Genomic DNA, 17873 nt, shown 5'->3' on the forward strand with positions numbered 1-17873 from the left:
AAAGAAGATATTTCCTTGCAATTAAACATGCTGATACCATGCTTATAATTTTTTGTTTTGAAACAAAACAGTGTTGCGTAAATTTGTGAGAATTCTCCTATTTAATTTAATTAAAAACATTAACGGTCGTATATTTTTCAGAGCTTGAGCAAAGAATGCGGAAGGTTGGGTATGTATCCTGCTAAAATCAGGTTTCACGGACTATCTATAACGGGGGACTAGAGATCAGTTAGTCTGCTGTGAGTTTGTTTTTTCTATACAGTGAACACAAGTCGTGATCAATACTCCCGCGAGTCCACATGAAAAGATTAACTGTCAGTGAATAAAAGTCTCTACAGGTACGATTTACGAGTAATGCCCCCTTCGTAAGATTCGTTGGATTAAAGTCACGTGATTTCAGTTAAATGCTTATAGACAGTTAGGGAGAGACTTGCAATATGAACTGCTACGTTGGTTTTCCTTTTTGTACCGGTTTCGGATAAAAACTTATAAAGACAGCCACATGGTCAGAAAGAAGAGGACATTTTCTTTTACCTACATATGTTGTTGTTTCTGTTTCGTCTCAAGATGCTGTGGAAACTGCCGTTAACTGTGCTACCTTTATTCATTATATGGGATGTAACTTGCCCAACGTATACCAGTGCTAAACACCATGTATTCTACTGGAATCAGTCTAATCCACTGTAAGTACTTAATTCTTTTATAAATACCTCAGAGGCTTTAATCCCCCTACTATTGTCTAGGAGAACAGATTCATTATACACCTTTGACTTTCGTTCTTTTTTTCTTTCTTTATATTATTATCCGTTAAGGACCTTAGGGTATTTCATGACGAAATCAGAATGCCACCAAGATGCCAGAATTTCTATGAAAATAATTCCCAACATATTTTAGAAATTATTTTCAGCATACTGATTCCAGTTTTTTTTTAAATTTTGAATTTCAAATTAATGCTAATTATTAGAATATTAATAAATCATAATTAAAATGTACTACTATTTAGAAAGTGAGTTGGCATAAAAAAAATAGAGAGTTTTTTTTAGAATAAATATTTTTCCTTATCAACAAGTGCCTCCTTAAATTTTGGAAACAATGTGACAGGCAGATCTGTGAGTTTTAACAATGTAACAGATTATAATTTGATACTGTGAAGTGTACCTTATACTGCTCAAGATGGTTATTTGACTGAATGCAGAACTGAAATTTGAACTAGAAATTTAAATTTTCCGTCTGGCTGTTGCTGACGAGCTTGTCCATTGTTACAAGTCTGACAGTAAACCAAAGAGTCTGTCCCAGGAGCGACACCCACAGAAATAAAATCCTCAGCAAACGCGGACCCTACTCAGTTTAAGGTTTTGTACCCTGTAAAACTGAGATCATTAAAAAAATGAGAATATAAAGATGGTTTAGATTGGAAACATTTGCTAAGGAGAGAGAGAGAGAGAGAGAGAGAGAGAGAGAGAGAGAGAGAGAGAGAGAGAGAGAGAGAGAAACTCTTTATGGGAATTATAGGAGAGGAAAGTAAAATTGATATTGGTCATATTTCAAATTTTATGCTAATTTCTCTCAATCATTTAAACTTAGGAAAGTTATCTGTAGATAAAATGAATTTCAGAGATTAAGAACTTTTGGCAAGTTTTAATCTGTATCTACTGGAAATTAACTTGTCTGGTCTTAGATAACCAGGTGTGAACAAGACCATGATAATCTCCAACTTTCCCCTCGCTAAACCAAGCGTTCAGACCCTTCACCAGCATTTTTTCTGCATTTCTTGATTTGACTAGGTGTATACAAAATAACAAGAGAATAAAAATCAATGCAGTTATCTAAATAATCTGTGACAAATGCTCTAGATATAAAACCCACCAAATTCAATTACGAAGTTTCACCAGGCCTTATTGAAGATATTATGAAGCATACACCTTGAAGGCATTTTAGACTTCTATTAGGTCATTGGCTCATTAGTTCTCAGGATAATGAATTAATTTGCTGAATATTTTAATTCTTAATTTTTGATGGAGGGTTATCTATATGGAGAAAGGGTCATCCCCATTGCTTTGTGGGCTCTGACCCCATGGCCACTCACATTTTCAACTGATCTTTATTTATAAGATTTCTGAATGATCCAAACACGTAGTTTTAAGACTTTTTTGTGAATTTTGCCTCAGGTGAATTTTAACAAATATAGAATGTAATACATGACATTAAAAAACAGATAAATAGAAACTCTACTTGTCTAAAAACCTTTAATAAAATCTTATGAATCAAATTTTGCTGATAAAAAATATTGGAGTGAAAAGCGTTTTCACTTACTAAATGGTACATTTTTTTCTTTGTTGAATTCACACTAAGTTACAAAATAAAATTTTGACATTAAACAGAAAGACATCAAATATTCAACATTAATTTATGATTTGAAAATTTATGTTGTACACATTAAACCAAGAAATTTACAATAACTGCATTTTTGTCAAACTTCATAATATAATGATTTTCACCTTTAACCATCACACATATGACATCTTGTTGTTTTCTTTTTGACTTTTACTGACACACACATAAACATTTCAATGATGTTGAACACCTAATTCTTGTCAAATCCACAAAAAAACATTTTTGGTGTCGACCTTTGGTTGTTGACTTCCGAGAAATCATGGACAGTATTATTTCTTCTTAAAATATAATCAACATGTCTGTGAGGTTATTGATGAGGGCAAATAGAATCAGAAAAGATATTCTTTTAAAGAGGTTAATTGAGCATGCCTTTGTCAATGAGAATTGGGGGAATTTTAAAAGGCGATTACCCCGATATTTGTGTTTAAATCGCCTGTGTAAACACAAGATGAGGGGTGGAGAGTTCCTCGCAGAGAGAAATGCTACATTTTCATGGAATGATTAGGCCCCAAGTGCAGATGCGTAATTCATTAATCCTAACTATAAACATCCTAAATTCATTTTATCCGCTTAATTTAAAATTTATCATTATGAAAAATTCTTTGGAAAAGTATGTGACATTTTATTTCAGAAGTATAAATTTAGCACAGATTCCGAGAATCAAAAATGCTAAAATAAATTACCTTTACGTATATATATTTGAGTTTACCTGAAGAATTATGAAACTTTACTACTAGGTTTTTTGTGTACCTATAAGTATGTGTAATTGTATACCCTCACTTTTTTGTCTCATTCAACAATAGCTTTCTTTTTGTTCTGTTCAGTTGAGGATTGAACCAAAGTTTATTTGTAATCAAATTTGATAATATACCTTTTTAGATATTCATATATACACCGTGGTTTTTGTATTGACAATAGAGGGCTTAGTCAATTAAAATGGACTTGGATGGAATTAAAGTTTATTGATATACATACAAAACTACTTAACCAAATAATTTTGCTCTTTCGTGTAAGCCAAGAATGCTAATCAGGTCCATAAATTTAAACTTTTCAGCTTGATTCCTAAACATAATATTTAGAGGGGAAAGTTTTACACCTGTTTGTAATTTAAACAAATTTAACAGCTCACCTGTATGTTAGGGATAGAGGTGTTAGATAGGTGGAATAAATACATATCCACCGCGGATCAAACCACCTTATCTGCAACCAAAACAAAACAAAAATTTCTGTAAAGTGGACAGGATCTTTCTGTGGGGCTAAGTCTTTGGTTTATTGTTGTCTGTCCTTTTTCATTGTGTGAAACAGAAATTCAAATATGATTTTATGAACAAATATAAATTGTTTTCTGAATCAACATTTTAATTTCCCCACTCCCAATTTATTATGATTCATAAATTTTGGTAACCCAGAGAGAGAGAGAGAGAGAGAGAGAGGAGAGAGAGAGAGAGAGAGATTGATTGATTGTTGCCAGTAGGTGAATGTAACAATAACTTCGAGTCATCCAAAATTATTATCAGCTTCTGGTGGTCAGATTCAAATGAAAGATTCAGGAATATAGAAAATTAATCTTAGTGACAGCTAAATTCATAGGTAAGCAAAAGAATTCATTTACTCATATCAATTTATTTTTACTACATTGAAATATTGTCATTTTGTATTAATTAATAATGGTGAAAGAAAAACCACATTAGACCTGGCATATTGTTATATTTCTGAGCGTTTTATACATCAATGCCGAGCTAAACACTCCTAAAACATTCTAATTTCCTGACTTTTGAGATGCTGGGTGCTAAACCCTCTGACGGAAAGTTAATCTGCAGTCAGAATATGGCATGTCTGTGAATGCCTCCGGCCAGGTTACAGGTATTAAAGATCTCTGCTATTTATTGTGCATGATTCTTAACGCATGAAGCAGGAGGAAGTTATTAGTCGCCTTTCTCTCACAAAATGTCCACAATCCAGAGTCTGCCGAGCCCTGACAATTTTGTGTCATGTACCTTTCTGTGTTGCCATGGTTATCGGTTAGTTTCCTTCGAGCCTCATGATCATCACCTGAGTAACAAGGGTAATAAATCTGTATCTGTCTTATACACACCAGGTCAGGCTCATTGTCTGAAGAACTAGAGTACCACAATTTCTGAATTTCCGCACATTTTGCTAATTGCTTTATCGTTTATAAGGAATCGTTTGTTTTATAAACACATCTTCTTCAACTGTTTTTCATTGTGAACAAAAGATGTACAATTTCAATGCATCAAAATGTTGAAACCTTTGAAATTCTTAAATTGTATAGATTTGCATTTCCTTGATTATTTATCTTAAACCTTTACAATTATAATTACAAGCATTAATTCCTTGCTCATAAGGACATCAATAGATAAAACATTGAAATTCAAATATAAATTTGTAATCTTATTATTCTTATTATAGAGTTCTTTTTTTAAGTGATTTTTAAACATAATCTTCCTTATTTTATTTGATGACACTGCCAGTCAGTTTTCAAATCATTTGTGGCATGTTTCATAAGAACTAGTGAGTTTGAATCTCAGAACTGGAAGGTTCACCCAAAGCACTTCTGGAAGGCCTATCTTTATGAATGATTTATGAAGTCCTTTATCCATATTTTTCTCAATAATTTCCCATAATTTTAGGAGATATTTTCACCAATTTTAGGAAGAAAAGGAATTGACCTCAAATTAATGTTTCACTTAATCCTTTCCTCACATAAAAAGTAGGAATAATGTTCCATCAGGTTTCCATTAATTTCTGAGTGCCGGAGAGCGATTGTAATACGCGTTTGGTAATTCCATCATCCATACAAGGGACCGAGGTTTATTATATGTACCCTATAGATTTTCTGTCATCATTATGAAACATACAGTCAAAATATTGATTCTAGAAACTGGTATCAAAATTGACAGTTTGAGGATATTTCTGAAAATTAAAAAAAAAAGTTAACTGATATATAAAATCAGGGGAGAATTTTTTTTTTGAATAGTTGGAAATATTTTCCTTTAGAGATGAATGATAAAAAAACTTGAAAATATGAAATTTAACATTCAAAAGTTCTTTGCAAAAATTTCTATATCGGTTAATATTGACATTATTATCTTTTGTATCACAGTGTTTCTTTTTTCCATTGAAAACTATCAAATGATTATCATGCAAATGTCTATGTGTGCTAGTACTACGTCAAAACACAAATACCTAGGCTTATAATGTTTTAATAATTTAAGAATTCAACACAATTAACCAAATCATTATGGAATATTTTTCTATATCTATTACAAAAGTATAATATTGGATATATATGAAATATTAACATCAAAGTTATCTTTGTTAATCTTTGTTAATTAATGAATGAAAAAATAACCCCACAAAATTATAAATAATAAGTCAGGTTGTTAGTGGTATCTTTAGGTATTTTTTAGTTTAATTTTTTTTTTGACTATGCATTTTCAATCCTTTGATCACCGATCATAAAAAAACTAAGTCTTGCATAATCTGTATATGAAAAGCAAGTATTTTAATGTAAATATTTAAGGATTTGATATGTTTTAATTTGCAAATCAAGAGCGATGGCAACTGAGAGTTGACATGGTTGTCAAGTTGACAAGTATAATTCTGATATCGTTCATGTGGCGAAGATCAAACTCCCGCCATACTTTCTGAAGGATTTCTCCCTGACTTTTTCAGTTTGTGGTAAACTAAAAAAAATGAATCAATTATGTCTTGATAAATGATAGGCAATTGTCAATACACCCAAGACCTGATAAATTCAAATTAAGTGCAGTTAGCAGAGCCATGTTAAGATGTTGCACATGTCAATTTAAGGGGCAAGCAAACAGTCGATTCCACCTGAAGAGGCCAAGATAAAGAAGGCTCGGGAGTTCGATCCGAAGATATTAAAAACAGTAAATTACATCACTCCTTTTTAAAATGGCATTACCACAATATTTATCTGTTAATACATCTTGTTAAAATACCTTTTACACAGGTAGAAATGCAGTATATAAGTGAAATTACGTCAATATTATTTAAACATTTCTTAAAAAATTGTGGGTTAACTGAAATTTATCTTCAAGTCAGACATGAAAAGAATTCTCTTGAAGCATCAACATTTAAAAGGTAACTTTGCATGCCCCAGGTAATGAAATGGAAGTATTTTTGTTTGTTTATGGTGTACGATACCTTACTTAATTGAATATACTGAATATTTTGATTGAAATATCAGGGCTACACTTCCTGCCTGTCAAGTGTGGTCTTTAGTAGACACTAACGTTAGCACTGAGACAGATCGAAAAACATTTTCTAAAGCGTTTTTACAATTCTAGTCAGTCGCACTGAATGCTTGATCCTCCAAATGTGATCCTGCAGCTAATGAACAAATTACAGCAACCAACCAGAACTGGGCTGAACTCAGATGACCCCCGCCTCTAACTGCTAGGTGTCCTGCTTGCATTATCCTGAGCTAATTCAGAAAAGTGACATCTCATAGAAGGGGAGCATACCTAGAACATCATTTATTTATTTGACCATTGATTTGAGGGGCAAGTTGTTGCACTAGAGATACATATTATCATTGATGCGAGGGGGCTTGGCGGGTTCTGTTCAATGGAAATGTAATTAGATCATGGTGAAAAACCATGCACTCAGCAACTCACACCCTAGACCCAATTCCCTTTGTAAAGAAAGAGCCAGAAATTATATACATGGTGCTATATTACTCCTTATTGAATCATCACCGCTGATTTACTGCACTACGGTCGTGATGTATTGAGAATTTGCTGCGACACCAGTAATTTAAAGAAGATTTTTAGCACCAGAAACTGTCTCAAAAGTACACGTCATGCATTTTCAATTCAAGTACTGCATAATATGTGTTTTTAGCAGTCATAAAAAATCATGTCGCGACTTCTATTCTTCTTGGTTTTATTTTTGTAACGTTTTGTGAAGTCTTTTTCTCTTCCTAAGACAAATATCAATATGAATTTAAAATGAAATGTTCTCAGTGGGCAAAGCCCTGTGCATGAAAAATCTCAAGTTCAATCTTTTGATCTTTTGGAGATAACTGCTGATTTCTAACAATAAAATGTTGGTTAAGAATTAAACCTCCAGTGGGGAATGTTTAAAGACAAAAAACAAAGCTTCAGTGTATCTTCCTGTGTCTTTGTGGTGTATCCTACTCTGAGGTGTCTCTTAACTAAACAAAGATGACATGCTGCAAAGTTTGGACAAATATAGACCATCCAGTTCATTAAAATAAGAAAACAACCCCCCTCTGATAAGATCGCTTATTCATAGAGTATCCCATCGGTAATGATGGCAATATTTTACCAACCTCTTAAAGGGAACTTGATGTAATATTCGGTTGCACTGGTGTGAAGGGGTGTTGTTTGTTACGAGGGAATAAATGATATGATTTTTAACACATTGTAATCCGAGATGCTCCCACTTTGGCATCAAACTTTTGTATGCGTGGAGTCGGGTGGATGCTTTATTCGGTGTTTGGAGACAGGGAGAGCTGGAGGTAGTTTGTAAGATGAGATGTATGTAAGAACAATGGCCTCTGGTAGACAGATATCAACCAGTTCCTATCTCCTAACACCAAGACGCGAGTCCTTTATTACAGAGACAACAGGTCCCCGATCAAATCCAGCGATAAGCGAAATTTGACAAAATATAAACTGCATGCGAGGTGTTGTGAATTAAAAGCAGTGCCAAAGTTTAGTCAGTTTTCAAAGAACAAATCAATTTATATTTAAAGCTAGATTTTCCGCTCAAAATATTTTCATGTTTTAAAAGCGTGAAGATACGGATATGGAGTCATGGTTTGTTGGGTTAAAAAGAGTTTTTGAGGACATCTTCTGAAATGTTAAACATTAGGCTAACAATTGTTCTGTCAGATGACATAAATTCATTCATCTGTATACAAATGTGTCTAACACAAATTTTTATTTTCAGGGGATTTTGTAAACTCTGTCCAAAATTTGGTCATACAAGCATAAAAATCCAACTTTCTTTACAAGCACTTGTAATGTTGCATAAGAATCAGAGCTATGCAGTATACCTAGTATGTCATGATAAGGAAAAAAGCAAAATGCTTTTCAACTTTGATCTTTGATTTGATTACTTATAAAATGAAAGAAAAATATATAATGAAAGGAGAAAGCCAAGTCCATGATTGTATTGAGTGGCTTATGGGTTAAATATTGGGTAGGCTTCCAGCAGGGATGAAGAGAGAGGAAAAATAATTGGTTTGTGAATTTCTGTGATGGCCAGCTACCTGATATAACAGTTAAGACACCTCCAACTGTGCAACATCTATTTAGACAGTTTGCTGTCCTTAAAAGAAGAATTAAAGTCTCAGCTAGCTGCCATTTTTACAAGTTTTGATTGTGCAGGGTTGTTGAGTGCGTGCAGTTGTGGTGTATCGAGGTGGTGTCCGATCATGAAGTAGAGAAGATTAAGAAATAGTTGTCCGCTTTATTGCTGTTGAATAAGTTAAGCCTATTTCTCTGTGTGTGAGTTGTGGGTGCTGTGTTTTTTATTGGGTGACTTAGATGCCTCAAGAGTTAATTTTGACGTATTAGCTACAATTGGTACATTACGATTCTCAAATTCGAATAAAGGTTTTTACTCAAACTCTTTTCATTTTAAGAAACAATATGTACGTATGCAATCTTAATAGTTTAAATCAAGAAAGGTGCGTTACATCATGATTCGTTTGGAATGACATGCAAAATAAACTTGTGGCTATAATTAATGTTGTGCAAAGTATTTAAAATAACTAATTCATTGAGTCAAAACTTGTTCTCTCATTCTTGTTGTATTTAGTTTAAGAATATAATCCATTAATTTTGTGGTTTGATTCCAGTAGTAAACAATGAGTTCATAAATCCCTTCAAAGGGAGACAGTCATCTAAAGCTAGTTGTCTCCCTTGTTAAAATCAGTGAATGGTGTCTTATGCGTGGGAAAGTTGTAATGCTATATAACAGCATTAATGTCTTTGTCATATGGAAATGGAAAGTATACACTTTAATTACTCTTTAAGAAATGTTGATGGCTTAGCTTGTATTTCTAAATGCATTTTATATTTGTATTTAATCCTATTAACCCACCCTTAATATCTGCTCAAAATTGGTCTTTGAACAATATATAAGCATAACTAAATTGGTATTGTGTACCGACATAAGAAATGCTCAATTTGGGTGCAGGATCCCTATCAATAGATGTTTAAAAATGATAAATGAATTGGATTTGAAATTGTTTAATTTAAAAATGAAATACATGCATGTTAAATATGAGGAAGTTCTTTTATCTGAAGAGTACTAGAAAACTTGTATTAATGTCTTTAGTTTTAAAGATTTTTTATTTCATTTAGTTCTGAAACTTTGAAGAACTGAATTTTATTGAAAATCTGTTTAACTCGTGAAATATCATGAGAGGTGTTTTGACTGGCCATATGTTGGGTTAAAATCCGCCCAGGTATAACCTCCATAAAATTAAACCTATAGAATTCCTAATGAAGTGACCATCGAAACACCATCTACCCCTATTGCTGGACCAGAATTTATTCGTTGAATAATTACAGAGGTGGAAGTTGATGCGTATTGTGGTCCTCTGATGTGTATTGTTGTGGGGACAGTTAAGGGGGGACCGGTCAGCTGTCGCGGGGTCAGATTATCCCCATCATCATTAGGAACCGGGAAAATGCAGGAAATCAAGGGAAAACAACTTGATTTATTTCGTTAACCTTTGAAAACTGCTTTGAATAGTACTTAGGAATTTTGAATGGAATATATCTGATAGGTGTAAAGAATTTTAATTCAGGTGTATCAGATACATTTACATTGTATTTGCTTTGATGAATTGTTGAAGAGGAAAATGATTCAAGAATTGAATGAAAATAAGTTCTTACTATAGGACTTATGGTTGGTCATTAAGGTACTTTATCTGAATTCTTTATAGACTTTGAAAAAGATGAAAACTTCTATGATGTTTTGCACTTAATATTGCTCCAAATTTTTAAAAGATAAGTAGAACTCGGTTGTGAAGTTCAAATATTCAAACAAGGGAAGTGGTATTGAACTCTCTCTCTCTTTTTATCTCTCTCTCTCTTTTTTCTCTCTCTCTCTCTGAAAAGAGGGCTATTTCATGACATGGAAATGGGAAGGTTTCCTCTGTGCCAAACGGAAATGATTCAAAGACAACGGTTGCACTGGGTTACTGGGCCATGTTGAGGAGTTCGTGCACAGTTTCAGAGCAGCAGTATTGCATTGGATTGTTAAAATGTAATACTTATGATCAGATTTCAAAACCTTTGATCACTTCAGTGCTCTAACAATGCAAAGTACTAGCTAAAATAGAACAAATGAAGAGTATTACACTTAACACGGTTACCATTTCCTTATTAAAGACTACCGTTTCTTCCCGAGTGCAATTATATGGAACTTACTGTACTTATGGTATAGGAATTATTTCTAGAATAAGAATGTAGACAATGAAACCAACAATAAATGGTCCAACTAGACTCAAGTCGCATGTCATAGAAACATCAAACCAGATTATGAATCATTTTTTCTGTAGTCTCCATAGAAACAGGATATTTTTCTATTTTGTGCATGTAGACATAATTATTCTATAAGCACTTAGTATGATCAATTTCAGGTCCCAAGTATAGCATAAAGACAGGGGAATTGCAGTAGGTATTATGAACACTGCGTTTTTGGTCCGTTGCGGTGTAAATATTGGGTTTGGGGTCCTTAAGAACTCGCCGCACTTGTTGTGAACCATGAAATTAATCAACTAAAAAATTGGTGATGACAGGCTGAGAATATTTTAATTGCATGTTATTTTGTAGTAAGGGGATATTTATATTTACATCTGGGGGAATTAGCAGCATAACAACCTGATAGACTTTGTAAAATTGGTCACTTAAGTAGAAGTTTGATTTAATGAGCAACTGTCTGCAATCTCCTCTCGACCAACAAGCCGCAGACATTTCAGAAGTCAAGTGGGATCAAGATATTAATTAGAAAACAGACACAATATGTCTTGATTTTAATCTCCATCCTTCATAAAATGTCAAAGCAGTTTAAATATGATTTCAAGATGAAGCAAATACCGTTTCCTAACTCCACAGTAAGGAGAGTTCCTCATTACAGATGATGCATTAATCGCACACAAAAAAACACAACACTGTTCAGCTTAAAAATGACAATACCTAATCAGTATGAAGATAAATTCACATGGAATGTGATGAAGAGATACTGTAAATGTCAGTTAATGTTTGCTGATCTACAAGATTTAGTAAGATAGACCATGGTAGTCAAAACTTGCTAGGTACCATTCAGTGGCCGGTAGGGAGTGGTCCAATATACCTACTGGTACATCAGACTCTGCAGAAGGTGATTTGAAAGATGTTTAAAACAGTAATCTAGAATTTCATCTTTTTGAATTGGAGAATATCTAAATTCTTCGTATAAATTTTGTTGTTGCATCGGTGTAAAAGTGAGATAAATCAATATTCAGTATATATCTAAAGTTGTTAAAAGCTCTCTGAAATATTTCTTACAAAAGAGGTTAGAATGTAAATCATTTGTAGTTGCCTTATTGCCCAGACTTTATTGATAGCTGGTTATATATATAGTGCACTCTTGGCTTTTTCCACCAGAGAGAGAGAGAGAGAGAGAGAGAGATTAGACAATTGTGATGTGTGGAGGTGTTCGTCTTTGGTTACCTGGGATTTCCCTGTAAACAATTAAGTGATGGCTTGCTATACATTATGCAATGAGCATCGTACAATCTTAACAAGTCTTTTACCAGTGTTTGTACCAAATCAATCGAACAATCTCCATTGAAATGATTTGTGATAGAACCCCAAAATAGTCGCAGACAAATCTTATACAAAAAAGAATGTTGTTCCGTCTTTTATGAGTCATTTATTGCCAAACATGAATTTTGATGATCGTGTCAACAAGCAATATGCCATTAAAACAAAAAGAGAGCCATCTACTTAGCAATGTGAGGCGTGCTTGAGCACAACAAGACATTGTATCTGATGAAATGGGAATGTTCTGCACTGCTGTTTTTATTTTTTTGGAATATCGTAGATATGAAATTGATGACACTGATGACTTCTGAAGAGTATATCATTGCTAATCAAAAATCTCTGTTCCCAATTTATAGATGATTTTGTTGTTTCCTTTGAATGAGTGGACATATCTTGAGAGTGCATGGAAAATATATGACTTAAAAATGTTAACAGAGTTGAAGTTTTTTGCTAATGTTTGACCATATTAATTTACCATAAAGAGCACTCTTGTGTTAAAAAGACCGGAAAAAGAAATCTCACTGCTCTACGCCTCTTTCAGGGGTACTAATTCATGGTAAAATTATAGCGCGCTGTGTTTAAAAGGGGTGTCAGATTTATTGTAAGCTATTGTGAGGCTGCCCAATTTTAGAGTTAATTCAACTCATTATATGTCACACAGAGGTGAAGGGGTATGATACCCTGAAGCGAATCTAACCGTCGCTGAAGGAGACGATGACCAGATTGGAGGGCCCGACGTCAAATCATCTTTTTATATCTTCAAGTATTCTTTTTTTATTTCGCGCATTGACAGCAAGTTTTCTTTTTCTCTCCCAGGTGGTCTGAGGAACGCATATCCTGAATCAAATATAACATATACTATTGAAATATCAAAGATACCCCTCCCCCACCCATTTTTCTTTTGTTTGAGGTACGAATACATTAAAAACAAAATAAAAAATAAAATTGCCCTGACAAAAAGACTGGGTAGGGTACTGATTTGTACAATTATTAAGAAGAATTAGTGCTCCTGGTATTGTTCTGGATGGGATATACTTATTGAATGATGGATACCCAAGTCTGACAGTGCTAATAAAGTAGATGACGTTGACCGAGATTTCGTTTCTTTGGGCTGCGTAATTATATCCTTGAGATGCTGAGATATATAGCACGCACTTCCTGGGATCAATCAGAACGAACCCTAAGGGCAACTACTGTAGATATACCAATATTACAACCAACCGCTCATAATGCCACGAAACACAAAACCGTGCTACGAAACTATTATACTATATTTGATAAGATTGATAGCCAGTTATTTGAAGGACCTTGCTTGTGTGTTAAAGTGCTTATAATAATTTCCAAGCGTTAAATAACATTGTATTAAATATAAGGGGTAGTGATTTATTGTTGATAACTTCATTAATCTTTGATCAGATAAATTTGATGCATACATTTGAAGGTGTTTTAGAAGGTTTACCTCCCTTGAAAACATCCTTCAGTCTTATCGGCTGGAATTGACAAGTTACTTTTTACTGTTTGAAGAGCTCCACGGCTTTATCAGGGTGTTGTGACATATCCTTGCTGTTTTAAGGGGAGAATTTTTACCTTGTTCTCGGATTTAAAATACTGAGGTTTTGAACTTGGGCACCGCTGTAGAGTGGATTAAGTCTTATCAGTCCTTTATTGACAGAACTGCCTGTCCCCCACCAAACTGTCTGGCTACACCGAAGTCACAGACAGACCACTTGTGTTTGTCCCCAGACAAACCACACACATACTCCATTTGCAGCGAGTGATAGCCATTTACTTTGGTGGCCATTAAATGTCTGCAAGATGTAAGTAAATAGCAGGAAGTGCCGGATTTATGCGCTTCTCTTCATCATTTGATGAAAGTGTCGCAACCTAAGATTTTTCTGGGGATTCAAGGGAGCATTGCGAATTTTCAACATAAAAATATGATGATTTCAAGAATATTAAGCAATAAGAAAATAAATATCTTTCAAGATTATGAGTGATGAGTTATTAGAGAAACTGAATGCTTCTGAAACGCACAGGATTAAGCGCTTATTGATTGTAAAGTTCTTATCACAAGAAAAACTCAAAGGGTTATCACCCCTTAATCATGGATTGGTTAAAAAACAGATCCTCTGATCTGGTTATTTAAAACCGGATAATCAAACTTCAACTGGGCACTGAAGTCACATTTATCTAACCTACCAACTAGATTCCATTGATAACAACTAAAGTCACTCTCTATTGGGTGAGAAGTGTTGACACAGGTTATCTCCCTAAAGAACACCTCCCAGGATAATCGCGGCAGGCAAAATTGATGAAGATTGAAATATCAGAAAATTTATGAATTACCTTTCAACTTGGGTCAGTGTTAAATTTTGTAGAAAATTGAAATTTAAAGTATCTAGATTCCTTGGTTGATTATTGTTTATTCTATCAGAGGTACCAAGGTTTACTAGATTAAATTTTTTAAAAGTGGTGAAATGCATTGCCCATCCATCGAACTACTATCTAATTGTTTGATCTGATGCTAAAGGAAGCTGTTGATATAATTGGCTGTGAAATCTACAAGTTCAAGAGCTGCCAATTTAGATTTAACTTTGAAAACTTCCTGTCTTGGCAGTGCTTGAAACATTACATATATACATGTAACGGTTTGATCCTCAGTTCAGAGACAAACATTTTTTATATTGTTGAAGAAAGAAAATCAGTCCATGAGCAATTATGCAATCATTTTGTCATATTTTTTTAAGGGGAGGAATGCGGATGATTTGATAAATAAAGTGTAATTCAGTAATACAGTGACATGGTTCAGACACCGCGCTTTGACAGAAGACAACATTTTGGACGTTAAGCAGGGGGGAGGAAGGACAGGGATTGGGGGGGATATGAATGTATCACCGACAGAAATGTGACTCCGCATCTGATAGAAACAAAAGAAGGCAGTGGATGTCTGATTCAGGCATTCCTATCCACACAACTAACCCACACTTCATTTCTGTATCCATGATAAAACATGTATTGTGTTTTTGGTGATATGTACCAAGTAATAAATCTCTTATTTCGGTGGGATATTTGCGGTGGGATATCTATAGTCATTATTCTGTGCACGTCTAGTTTTCGATACCTTGTTACATTCTAAAGTGTTGCATAATGTTTTGAGAATTTTTCAAAGAGTTACACCTTATTCTATTGAAGTGTTAAGAAAACTTGTTATTTAGTTTTATATCCAACTTCAGTTTGTGTCAACAAAACATATATCACTTCTCAAATGATATATTAGGAGAAAGTTAGAGAGCCTATTTAATTATATATGCAGGAGATAGAACATGGATTTTAAGCATGTTTACCTAAAGATTTTTATCCCCAAAATTATGTTCCCAGTACTTCAGTGAAGAAGGGAGGTAACGTTGTAAATCTGAGACGGGTCTGCCGATTTTGGGAGGTACGTGGTGACAAAGAGGCCCCTTATGTGCCAAGCAAATACACTGCTGTCTGCACTAATCACTTTTATGGTGCACAAATTGTTTTATTGCAAAAATAAATCAATAAGATCGGATTTCTCATCGGAGTATTCAGTTTACCTCATTTATTTGTTGTTGACATAAAGAAATATCTTGAGAGCTTCGTGAAGGGGAGCTGAAGTGGCTGAAAAGGCGTGTTTAGAAGGGTTATAGAACTTCATTGATGTGTCAGTCTGTGACTGAAACATGGGTGACCCATTGTTTGTTCTTCCATTTTTTCGCTCTTTTACTCTTTCTTCTTCAACTCTCATGCATACACAGCATAAATATTTACAAATCATTTTTATCATGAAAGAGAAGGCAATGAACTGCTTCTTAAGGTGAACAACTACTGCCATTTTTTTGTGTTTTTAATTATCAAGTAACTTTAAAAATCTGGTGGGTTTTTCTGTAAAAGAGATACCTTTTATGAATTGTTGCATTGAATATGTTTTCCTAACTTTTGACAATGATAATGAGAATTCTGAAGTGTCAACATTGAGTTTTGAATATATTTTTTTACAGACTTGTTTTTGAAGTTGACCGTTTATTTGAGCAATCCCACTCTTGCATATGTTTGCATGGTCCATTATCTAAAACCACATCAACATTTTTGGCGTCTTTTTTTTTTTAGGATTTAATCATTACCGCTTGCTTATTAGGTATCATATCATGCAGGCATTCACATTAGAATGAGACAATGCTAGGAATTTTATCAGACCAATTACTGTCTGTCCTCAATGATAAGTCTTTAACAGTGCTGGAAATCATTTTAAAAATATCCATGACTGCCTTTGTTTGAGTTAGATACTAAGTTCCACAGGGAAGATTGCCTCTTTAATTCAATTTAAATAATCACTGTTTGATTGTTTCAAATTTAAATGGAATTTTTTATTTTGATGATTTCTGAGGTATTTAATTTCATACCCAGATATTTTAGATAAAGAAAATATGCACAACTTATTCTTTTAACAATATTATTTCGGTAATGTTTAGTTCAAACCATTTTACTATGAGAGAGAGAGAAAGAGAGAGAGTTATATAATTTCCCTAAGAATGCAGCTTTCTCTTTCTCTTAATATTCAAAAATTTTAAACCCGTGTTGACAAGCCTTGTTTACACAGTGAAATTACCCTGTCAGTTCAATTCCAAGATGTTTCCTTTTTCTGTTATTGCTTTGGACTTTTATGTGAGAAATGAGAAACCGTCCATATTAGTTGAAAAAAAGAATAGATGTCTATCATTCCTTCTCTTGCTCCCTCTATTTGAAGTTCATGTTTTCTATTGTTTAAGGGTTTTTTTCATCAAGATTAAAAGGCATGTTATTTTTCTAACCATGTGAATTTATTCTTTGTGGGACTGTTTCCTTGCATTGGCAGTCTGCTCACAGTTGATCACATTTCAGTTCATTATGCAATGTCTAATAATCAGAAGCAATTTCTTGTTAAAATTCCTCAGGTGTAGATTCAAAAAAAGTTGTTTACATTTGAAAATGAGGTTCTATGTAAACAATGGTGATAAAATGATTTTTCTCTCTCTCTTTGAACTGTGTGCTTTCTATAGATTGATCCTTGTACAAAGTAAAGTGTATACGGTATATGCATATTTCACGTTTCAAGGGATTTCTAATTTATGAGGTGATATTGAATTGGGCGAAGCCAATGATTGACACTTAATGGCCGACATGAAAAAAATGTGGCGAGTTTGAGTTTCAACTTAAACAGTTTTAATAAGATTTTATTGTTATTTTGTAGTGAAATTTCACGCTAAAAAACATTTAAAAAAATTTGAAATGTTTACTCCAACTTCTGTAAGTGATATTGAGAATGTTTTTTTTTTACAGAAAAAAATTGAATTGAAATGCTTTGAACATTAACTTCAAATATATAAATTTTAATGTAGATTTATTGCATTTTCTGTAAAAAAAAAATTAAATAAAATAAAAAGAAAAGAAAGAAATAATCAGAATGTCAGTACTTAACACTTCAGAAGCATACCTATTTGCAGTTTACAGAAAGTTCCATAGTTAAATTGAAGTTTTTATCGATATTCAATACCATATGAAAATGGTGACAAAGGAAGACCTCAGCTTATATCTTTAAAATGAAGTTCTTAACGAACAAGCATAAGACTTCCCTGTCAGGGG

The 17873-nt window shown here is 33.6% G+C and overlaps 1 protein-coding gene across 1 annotated transcript in view; it reads left to right on the plus strand.

Moving 5' to 3' along the window:
- Positions 1 to 387: 387 nt before the first annotated feature.
- Positions 388 to 17873, plus strand: part of LOC128182164 (ephrin-B2-like) — a 74384-nt gene continuing 56898 nt past the window's right edge. The window contains exon 1 of the mRNA XM_052850779.1: positions 388 to 683. Coding sequence (XP_052706739.1) covers positions 541 to 683 — 143 coding nt within the window. The 5' untranslated portion in view covers positions 388 to 540. The remainder of the gene's footprint in view (positions 684 to 17873) is intronic.

Source organism: Crassostrea angulata, chromosome 1, assembly GCF_025612915.1.
Source record: "Crassostrea angulata isolate pt1a10 chromosome 1, ASM2561291v2, whole genome shotgun sequence".
In the NCBI taxonomy this organism is placed as follows: domain Eukaryota; kingdom Metazoa; phylum Mollusca; class Bivalvia; order Ostreida; family Ostreidae; genus Magallana; species Magallana angulata.